The sequence below is a fragment of the Hydra vulgaris genome, chromosome 10 (genome assembly GCF_038396675.1).
Source record: "Hydra vulgaris chromosome 10, alternate assembly HydraT2T_AEP".
NCBI lineage: Eukaryota > Metazoa > Cnidaria > Hydrozoa > Anthoathecata > Hydridae > Hydra > Hydra vulgaris.
In genome coordinates, this window is record NC_088929.1 from 45837501 (window position 1) to 45849622 (window position 12122).

At 20.4% G+C, this 12122-nt stretch overlaps 1 protein-coding gene across 4 annotated transcripts in view; it reads left to right on the top strand.

Annotated features, from left to right (window-relative positions):
* The window catches only part of LOC105843740 (adhesion G-protein coupled receptor G2), a 103686-nt gene that overhangs the window by 78917 nt on the left and 12647 nt on the right, over window positions 1–12122 (top strand). For all 4 annotated transcript variants that reach the window (XM_065808142.1, XM_065808140.1, XM_065808141.1 and 1 more), the window contains 7 exons: window positions 1865–2038; window positions 2156–2268; window positions 2909–2976; window positions 5417–5547; window positions 5702–5934; window positions 8512–8658; window positions 9591–10134. In XM_065808142.1, the coding sequence (XP_065664214.1) occupies window positions 1865–2038; window positions 2156–2268; window positions 2909–2976; window positions 5417–5547; window positions 5702–5934; window positions 8512–8658; window positions 9591–10134 (1410 nt within the window). The remainder of the gene's footprint in view (window positions 1–1864; window positions 2039–2155; window positions 2269–2908; window positions 2977–5416; window positions 5548–5701; window positions 5935–8511; window positions 8659–9590; window positions 10135–12122) is intronic.

A 12122-nucleotide genomic window follows, 5' to 3' on the forward strand; every position in this document is an offset into this window, starting at 1 on the left:
ATATATATATATTTATATATATATATTTATATATATATATATATAAATATATATATAAATATATATATATATATATATATATATATATATATATATATAAATATATATATACACACACACATATATAGAGAAAGAGATTCTAATTTTAAATTCTAAATAAAATAATTCTATTAAAAACTACAAAACAAACCCAAATCAATTTAAACTTTAAAATAATAAAATAAAAATCCTTAAATCAGCTATTTCACTTTAATTCAAAATAAAAACAAAAATAATTAAAATAAAAGCAAAATAATCAAAATTTTTAAATAAGTTCTAAATTCAAAAGTAAAAATATAAATAGATGAAATAAAATAAATATATCAAGTAAAAACTAAAGATTTTTTTTTAATTCTGAATAAAACTATTAAAATTAAACAGAAACATGAACACTCAATTTAATTTCTAAATACAAATTTTTTATTTAAATTGTAAGCAAAACTATTTTAAAAAACAAAAAAACTAAAAATAAAACAATAAAACTATTAAAATTAAACAGAAACATGAACACTCAATTTAATTTCTAAATACAAATTTTTTATTTAAATTGTAAGCAAAACTATTTTAAAAAACAAAAAAAAAACTATTTTATTAATTTTAAATTAAATAGCTAAAATAAAAATGGCCAAACTTTATTTTTTACTTTTTTACGCAAACATCGACATAACTCTATAACTCCGAAACACGAAGCTTGACAATCGAGGCCTTTGCGCAGAGAAACAAGTTGAGCGCGGTACTACCAGGCTCATGGTGGGAATTAAACTTGGAGTCTCTCACTTATGAAGCGAGCGCTCTACCGCTACACTACTACTGCATATGGTATATATACAATTGTATATTTATATATACAATATAAAATAAAATTGGCAAAACATTTGTATATATATATATATATATGTATATATATATATATATATATATATATATATATATATATATATATATATATATATATATATATATATATATATATATATATATATATATATACATATACAAAAATAATTCTATGTACATCTTTTAGTGTTAATGTAATCTAAATGAAAGAAGAACGGCTACATTAGTCTCAACTTTTATGTATGTAAACTTATATGTCAATAAATAACAGTCTCATTTTATTTATGTTTTCGATGTTAAATACATAAATAAAATTCCAACTTTAAATAAAACTGAATAGCAAACTTACTTATCTTAGTCATTTTGACTGTCTAAAAAGTTTTCTAATAACAAAAAATACCAATAACACAAGTTCTCCTTGAAAGCTATGTAAGAATTATTAGCTCTAATTTTCTTTATACTCACTTTTAAACTTGGTTTAAAGACCATGCAAACTTTAAGGAATGCATTTAAAAAACCTAGAAACTACTTAAAAGTGACATAATGCAATGTTAAACGTAACTGGAGTAACAATATTTAGATTAATGAAAACTCATAAATAATTAGCTGTATTTTATTTAAAGTTTTTTGTAACTTTTTATTTAAAGTATTTTTTAAGTATTTTTTTAGCTATCTTAGTTATTTTTTTAAATATTAGCAAATTTTTTTTAACAGTATTTATATCTGCATTAGTCATAAGTTATTGTGTAAAAATGAAGTTAAAAAGAAGAAATTATAATTAATTAAATGAAAATTTTAAAGTTTACTTAATATTTTCTTTCAAGATCTTTAAGTTTTTTATGTAATGAAAAGTCTAAAGATCTTGAAATCATATATAAAATGTTTGTTTTTAGTTTATATTTTTATTTCCAATCAATTCAGTGTTTGATAATTTGGCAAACACAATATTCTTGAATATTTTTGTTAAGCAAAATTTTTTTTCATTTAGGTGTTTTGAGTAGTTGGAGTATATGGGGAGTATGTTCACAAAGCTGTCATCAAAGTTATGATTTACCTATGCAAAGTAGAAGTCGCTTATGTGAAGCCACTAGTTTTGGTGGAAATTGTAATGGATCTATACTCATAGAAACACGTAGTTGCAACATATTTGTAAACTGTCCAGGTTTATGTTTTTTTTCTTTTGTTTTATTTTGATGTTAGAGTTTTATTAATTGTTACAAGTTATCATAATAGATTTGCATTATTTAGATTTAGTTTAATAGTTAAAAATTTATTTTAGGCTTTAGCTGTGCAACTGCCAATTTTTTTATATCTGGTAGTCAGTGGACTGATCAGCTCTCCAACAAATCAAGTGTAGAATATAAAGAATTGTTAAATCAATTACTTAGTCAGGTGATGTTTTCTAAATATAGCTAATTTTTATATCAAGAATCATATAAAAAAGATATACAAAATTTATACAGAAGTTTAAATTTAATACAAAAAATTCATTTTTATTTTGAAAAAAAGTTGATTTCAAATAAACTTACAAAGAACAAAACTTACATTATTGCACAAAATAGATATAGGTATATTTCTGTGGTAATAATTAAAAATTTCATTAAAACAATTCATTAAGTCAAGTAATTAAAGATTTTTTGCACCTTGGATTCTTTTTCGGACATATAGTTATTAAAAAAAAGCTTTTATAATTTTTTGACTGGGTGATATCAGCAAGTTGAATTGTTGGGAAAAATTTAAAGAACTGACTTGATAATAAGGGTTTTTGTATGAAATTTCTCATGAATTCGTATTTCTCTAAAAAATATATAAATAGAATCTTTTTATGTGTAATTAAATTTTACAACTGTTAATAAAATTAACAAAAAATGTTAAACAGTTTGATTAAATTATGAAATTATAAACAATTTAAATTATTAAATTAAAATAAAACAATAATATATAAAAATATATTTAAATAATCTGATAAGAATATGATAAATAATTCTTGCTAAAAATATTTTACTAACAAAATTCAGTTTATTTAATTTAGTTTCAAAATCATTTTACAGCAGAAAAGTTTACAAATGAACTATATTTTCAAGATGTTCAATTTTATAGGTAATTTCGTTTTTTATATAGTTGACTATGTATAATATATATATATATATATATATATATATATATATATATATATATATATATATATATATATATATATATATATATATATATATATATATATATATGTATATATATCATTTATATAATATCATAACATAATATATATATATATGTATATATATATATATATATATATATATATATATATATATATATATATATATATATATATATATATATATATATATATATGATATCAGGCCTTGTTTTAAATAAAAAATGCCTTATCTCATCAGCTCCTTATGATTTTGACATGATATATTTATCTTTATTTTTATTTTTTTTTAATTTAAAGACATTAACTTTTTTAAATTACTGGAATAATATTAATTACCGCAAAAAGAGTTTAATGTTATTTAACGGCTTTTTTATTATTACTATAAAGGAATGTTTATTTTTTTTTTAATATCAAATAATTAAATTAAATTTTTTTTTTTTTTAATGTTTGATATTAACAAATTTTTTTTATCAACATTTGCATAAATGAATTAAAATATGTAAAATTTTTGAGTTTTCAAATTGATTATATCTTAAATTTCTAATTGTGGCTTTGCAACGACAAATGATTTTTTATTTAAAAAAAATCACCAAGTAACAAATAAAAAAGTTATGTTAATTCATTTTTTTATTATTTTTTTGTTAATTTATTTACTTTATTTATCTAAAGTTTAATAGTTTATTATTTTATTAAAATTACATTGCTGAATATATCGTTTATTTAAGCATAAACGCTGTGATTTAACTTGCGTTATGAAAAAAAAAGTTAAACTTATGTTTTGTGCAAACTTTTAATGCAGCCGTTTATTTAAAATTTAATTTTGAGTAAAAAAAAAAAATGTTTAGAAAGGAAAACTGAAAAAGCAATTGCAATAAAAATAAGCTGATTTTTTTTTAAGAACAAATAAAATTTAAAAATTGAACAATATTTAGTAATACTTTTAAGTATATTTGCCAGTTAAGTTAAACCCAAGCATTAACTTTAATTTTAATAAACTTAAATATATTTTTTAAATCAAAATTAAATTATATACTTTTTAAATCTAAATTAAATCATATTTTTTTATAAGAATAAAGTTATATTTTTATTGAATTAGTTTTAATTAATTGAATTAGTTTTGAATCATATATTTTTATCAGAATTAAATTTTGTTTTTATGATCTGTGCTTAAAGCTTAAAAAATCAATTATTAAATAAAATAAAAACAAAATAAAAAAAAACTTTTAAATTTATTTGAGTTTTTTTAAAATTTCAAATTAAAGTAAAAAAAAAAATTAAATAGCGTTTACATCAAACATAATTGTCATTCAAATTTTTGTAACAAGTATTTTTACATAAATGACATTCAAAAGTTAATATGACTTTTTTAAAAGTTAATTAGTTCTTTTATCTTACCACTTGTAGTATAATTTATAAGTTAAAAAATGTTATAAATTTGCTTAACCGAAATCGCCTAAGGTGTTTGTAAATTGCTCTATGCTTAACGCTTTAAAACAAGGCCTTATATATATATATATATATATATATATATATATATATATATATATATATATATATATATATATATATATATATATATATATATATATATATATATATATATATATATATATACATATATGTATATGTATATATATGTATATATATATATATATATATATATATATATATATATATATATATATATATATATATATCGATGGTCAAGAGCACAAAGGTAATACATCCAACATTTTATGGTTTTGAGTTATTGTGCGCAATGCGTATTAAAGTATGTAAAACAGATGAAAATGCAATAGTTTAAATCAAGACATAATTAATTGAAGAATGTATTGAGTTTAAAATCATGACAATTTAAAAATATCTTGAATTTTTATAGATTATCAAATTTTCAAATTCAGATTTCTTAAAACGATGGTTTGTGGACGTATTCCCCGTTGTGCTCTTGACCATCAATATTTATATATATATATATATATATATATATATATATATATATATATATATATATATATATACATATATATATATATATATATACATATATATATATATATATATATATATATATATATATATATATATATATATATATATATATATATATGTGCATGTATAAATTAATGTATATGGATAGATATCTACGATATATATATATATATATATATATATATATATATATATATATATATATATATATATATATATATATATATATATAGATATAGATATATATATATTTATATATATATATATATATATATATATATATATATATATATATATATATATATGTGAATGTATAAATAAATGTTTGTGTATATATATCTATAATAAATATAAAATTATTTTTTGTGTTGTTGTTGTTGTTGTTACTAGAAACACAAATATTGGTGTGATTGTGAGATTTACTTACAAAGCACAAATAGGAAATACAATTGAGAATTGTGAAAAATTAATTAACTTTAAATTAGGACCTAATTTACTTAATGTTTCAATCAAACCTTGTGGTAAGAATCAATTTAATTTATTAATTTTTTAAGTTAGTGTTTTTTTGAGAATTTTTGAGCTTTTAAGTTTTATTTTTTTTTTTTTTGCTTTTTTAAAATTAAATTTTTTAAAACACAAAATTTATAATATTTCATTTAATTTTGATACATTTAGATTGCTGTATTAATCAAACAGTTGGACAAGAAAATTTAAGAGGAGTGTATACATTTCCATTCACTATAGTTAACAATATATTAACAATAATGTGCGCATACAATTCCAGTATAACTTTTCAAACACAATGTATAATAAATAGCGCTACTTATTTACCTGAGTTGGTGTTTGCGTCTCTTAATAGCTGTCCATTATATTCCCCTACTACTTATCAACTCATCAATGCAGCTAATGTTAGTTGAAATATTTTTTTATTTTTTGATGGTAATATCTATTCATTTATATAAAAAAAAGTCATAATAATAATTTTTAATTGTTAGTAAGTAACAAAAATTGTTTGGTGGGATATAATTCAAATAAAGTAAAATTACACAAAACATACTATTAGATACTAAAGAGACAAATGAAAATTATTTTCTGATTAAAAAATTTCAAGAAGATCAAAATAATCGTAAAGTAATGGATCTCTAGAGCATTTGATGAAAACTCTGAAGCTTACAATTTTGATAGTTTTTAATTAATATTATTGTAAATATGTTTTAAACGATTTTTTTTAATGACTATGAGAAATTTTGTGAACTTTCATGTAATATAAAATAAATGCAAAAGTATTTAAAAATATAAATATAGATTTTAATAATGGTATAATAATACGTAAATAATCAATAATCAAAAACACATTTTTAAAAGATTTTAAAAAAAAAGCAAGTGGTTGCAGAGCTGCAAAAGCGCAAATATTCTTAAATATCCATCTTTGAATAGAGACTACAGTTAGTACCGATTTTTTTTAATGATGGTGATGACTTTAATGAATTCACTTTTTTACTGCTCACACTATTGCTATTAACTCTTATAAACACGCAACAAACATAATCACATGTGTTTCTTTGCCATGGTACAGAACATCCAAGTTTTTATGCTTCCAAGAGTACCAAAGAAATGTCTTTGCATGTTACTGTTAAAAGAATCTGTTCAATTAGTATAACATGACAAACGGACGAAATATATATATATATATATATATATATATATATATATATATATATATATATATATATATATATATATATATATATATATATATATATATATATATATATAATTAGATAAATTAGTATAACATGACAAACAAACTATATATATAATTAAATAAATCTATAGAATAAAATATAAATAAAAATTTTTAATAAAAATGACAAAAATTATCAGAATAAGGTGTAAACGATAATATAAAATAAAAACATATAAAATAAATATATAATATATAAATAATATATAAAATAAAAATTATTATATTATAATAGAAAACCACAAAATACTCAACTACACTACCAATGTAATAAATGCTGTTAGATAAAACTTTATTATAAATACAGCAAGTTGCTAAAATTGGTAATCGTTAGATAAATAAACTTGAACTGAAAAAATATATAAATATATTTAAAAAACTACAAAAATAACAAAACTAAACAGAGTTTAATGCACCCATAGATACCTAGATTGAATGTTACTAACCAATCAAAAAAATAGGTTTTGAATAAAATATAACAATAATTACAAAAACAGTAAACGAAGCCACTACAATGTCAAATGTCAAAAACTACGTAGGGCTGGAAGAAGAAAAAATTATATATATATATATAAAATGACATCCTAAAAACTAACATTTTTACATATATACACACATATGCATACATACATATATATGTTGCATGTTTCAGTAAAATAGAGTCAAGTATTATAAGAAAGCAGCGTAAAGAATTCTATCCCTGAACCATATCTAGCCAACATGATAGATTTAACATCTATCATAAGTAATTTGAGGTATGATTAGGTATGTAACCATATATACGTATTTTAGTCATATTACTAGAAACCAGTGTAAAGAATTCTACCCCTGAACCATATTCAGCTAACTCAGCCCTACTTCAAACTATCTATGATAGTTTTAACATCCATACATAAGGATCTAATATATGTGGATGTTAAATCTATCTAAGATAGATTTAACATCCATATATATTATCTTAAGCAGGTATCTATTCTTAGCAACTAAACTATAGGCTGTATCTTTTTGATATTTTTCATCATTCATCTTTGTACCAAAAATCAAACAAATTCATTGCCTCAAGGTTGAAGTTAACGATTTCGTGTGTACAACTGATGGCAGTCAGGCTATATTTGCATTTGATATAATGAGTATGTGCTAAAGGCTGCCATCTGAGTAGTTAGAAGTAATGACCTCATTCTTTAAAAGGTTTATCAGAGATGATATGATGGAATTTAAGTATAGCACAAATGTATTTTGCCTAAAGTAGGTGTTCAGTTTCTTTGTAAAGTTTTGCCTTTGTAAAGTTTTGCCTTTGCCTAAAGTAAATGTTCAGCTCTTTGCTATTTTTTTTTTGAGCTACCAGAATTACTTTATGCTTGCTGTTCACATATGTGTCAGATTTTTATATCTTTATATCTTATTATCTTATATCGCTATATTTTTATTGGCTTTGTGAGACTTATGACTTTTGCATAAATATCTTGTTTGAAATTATTTTCTGTATTCTGCCCACAAAAAATGTTAGTTGTTGTGACTTTTAGCTGATTTAAGTTGCTTTTTGGGTCTAGTTCTATTACAGCTTTTTTTTTTAATTCATTTTTTAGCGCAAAATTAGTTGTACTATTTGCAATAACTGAGTAAAGGTTTTTTATTTTAAAAAAAATGAGTGTCACTGATTGCCAATTGCCTTGAATATCAATACTGTGTATGTGTAAATAATTTTATTCTTAATTTCCTCTTTATTTCTCTTTTTTTATAGCTTAATGTTACAATAGAAAATATTCTAAATGTTACAATGGAATTAAATAGCATTATTCAAAATGGTTACCTAACATCCAGTTTTGATATTAAATTGGTTTCAACCATTTTGAAGAATATTATTAGTGTCAACGCTTCTTCAGAAAATGTGAGAATATGTTTTTATTAAGTATTAAATAAGATTTTACAGCAAATATACATATATATATATATATATATATATATATATATATATATATATATATATATATATATATATATATATATATATACATATATATATATATATATATATATACATATATATATATATATATATATATATATATATATATATATATATACATACATATATATATATATATATATATATATATATATATGTATATATATATATATATATATATATATATATATATATATATATATATATCTATATATATATATATATATATATATATATATATATATATATATATATATATATATATATAAACATACATATATATATATATATATATATATATATATATACATATATATATATATATATATATATATATATATATATATATATATATATATATATATATATATATATATATATATATATATATATATATATATATATATATATATATTAAGGTGTCCAAAAAACTAAATTTTTGCAACTAAAAATAACAATTTCTTTCAAAATGAATATTATTTTTGAAATTTTTATATAATTTCGCTTCATTTGAGTACCAGGTTGACATATTGTTGAAAACCTTTTTTTCTAAAAATATTAGATACTCATTAAATATTCAAGGGTCTTAAGGAACCCCTTAAAATATTTTTTATTCAATAAATTTTAAATCTAGTGTTTTTGTATTAGATAGAACACATATTTTCCAAAACGTTGTTTATTGGAACACCCTAATCTATATATATATATATATATATATATATATATGTATATATATATATATATATATATATATATATATATATATATATATATATATATAAAATATATATATAATATATAATATAAGTATATATATAATTTTTCTTGAGGCATATAATTAAATTTTTTTTTAGGTAACCAGCGGTGTTTTATCATCAATTAATAGCTTATTAAGTTTAAATTCAAGTTTAATTCAAAGTGCAAATCAGATTTATAATTCATCCTCTGAGTTTTTATTTTTATTGGATGATTTGGGAAAGCAACAGAGTAAAAATGTTAGTATATCATTAAAAAACTTAGGATTGACATCATATACAATGAAACCAAATGGTAACTCTGTTTATGTTTATTCTACAGAATACAATGATAAAGTTGGTGTTAACATATCAAGTGATGATTTTGATGATGAGTTAGAAGAGTTTAATAATTATATAGTTCTTCCTTCACAGTTATTTGAGGGTGAAAATAAAATTCAAATTTATTCATACATTTACAAAGACAGTTCTTTTTTCACAGAAGTAAATAAAACCATAGAAAGTCTAATTCTTTCTGCTTCTTTAAATGGCATTGATGTGAGAGACTTCAACAATTCAATTAATATAAAGTTTTCCAAGCTTTCAGGTGTTTCACAGACTGAAAAATCAGGCAGTGTAACTTGTAGTTTTTATAAAGTAAAAGGTTTGTGCATCAAAATATTTTTGTTTTTTTATCAAAATGTTTTGTTTTTTTTATCATGGTTTTTTTTTCTTATTTTTCAAAATTCTTTTGTTAGATATCTTTTATATTTTTGAGTAATTTGTTTTCCTAATATATGTTTGTTGTGCAATTATCTCATAGTAAGAACAGTAACATAGTATGCTTCAACTCCCTTCTCAGCAAGAACAATAGCACCATTAAAGAGTTTTTTATTTTTAAGTAATGAACACTTCTTTGTTAGTCACAAGTATTTTTTTTAACTTTCAACTGAAAACCTTGAAAAACTCAGTAATGTTATTTAACAGTATCCAATATTAAAATGACCAAGATGGTTTAGAAAGAAAAGATGCTAATTTAAACTTTGTCAAAATATGAATAAATGAATAATGTAATTATATTCTTCAAGAATATTTTTTTTTTTAAATAAAAAAGTAGGATTTGGTTGTAGCTATAGAAGCAAGTTCTAATACAACTGAGTAACTAGTTTTACACTTCCTTTTGGTTTTGTTACTTTATCAGAACACATAGTATGTGTTTTCTGTATCAGAACACATAGTATGTGTTTTCTGTATCAGAACACATAGTATGATATTATTGTTGTATTGCGCATATTTTATTTTTAAAGGATTTTTTTTTCAAATGAATATCACTGATTGCTAATTGCCTTGAAACAGAGAGCTTAACTATGCATATATTAACTTTGCATATTATACAGCAGTTTTTACCCAATACTTATGATTAAGAATTGCTTCACCCAAGACTAATTAAAATTAATAAAAAGTTCTTTTAATAGATTTTTTAAGTTTTGATAAAACTCTTAATACGGTATTTTACTTATAGATTTTGCAATTTATTACAAAATGCTACTTGTTTTTATAATTTTTTTATTTTTTATAAATATTTTATTTATAGTTTTCAAAAGTTCTTGAATGCATTATTTCTTAAGTAGTTAAATAAAATATCAGCTCTAAATATTTTTTTTTTTAATTTTTACAGCATTTTTAAAAGTTATAAATAGTCTATAACTTAAGCTATAACAAAAATAAAAAATAAACTTTATAAAGCTAATAAAATAAACTTTCAATGCAGCATGTTTTCTCGTTTCAAAAAGAAAAATAAGATTTCTGAAAATTCAATATGCTTTATTAAGTTCTAATGATTTTCAAGTAAAATGAGTTGAAATGCAACTCTATGTTTACACTTAACACTTTGTTAAACTTTGTTAATCTTTTATGAATCAGTTTATATATTAATTTACATTTGACAATTTTTTTTATTTGATTGTATATCATAGCTTGTCCTTTGCAAAATCTCAAGTACATATAAGGGACACAAGTTGACATTGTGTTTTTCTTGTAGTTTTCATGTAACTAATGGATTTTTTAACTAAAAACTTCCATCAATTACACAAAACCATATTTTTATTATCCAATAATATTTTGCCAAATCATAATAACACAGTATTAGAATTATTGTAATTTTTATCATCACATTGGTGCTATTAGGGTTGTGGTAGTTATATAAGGAGAAATAATGACAGGCAATCAGAGTAAAAATTTATCTTCTCCATTTTAGTTTACTCTCAGTTTAAGTTTATAATCAATTAAAAAATTGCAATGCAAGTTTTATAAACCACAAATAAATATACATATAACTAAATATCTGGACCCATAATTACAGACCATGTCTATGTTCTAGACCCACTATTTGTTCTTAAAGTTTATTTTTATTCAACAAAAGTATATTATTTGATGTAAAATAATCAAGAGTTAAAATCAGGAGTTAAAAAAGAAACCTCAGAGAGTAATATACTAGTGATGCAGTAGTTACCATAAGAAGCAAATGTTTCCTTTTCATCGTGTTAGTTCGGGGTGTTGAACCCATGGTAGCGAATATTTACCTTGTTAATGGAGTTTATAACTTCATTAACAAGGTAATTTTTATCCTAATTTGGGTAGGATAAAAATTAA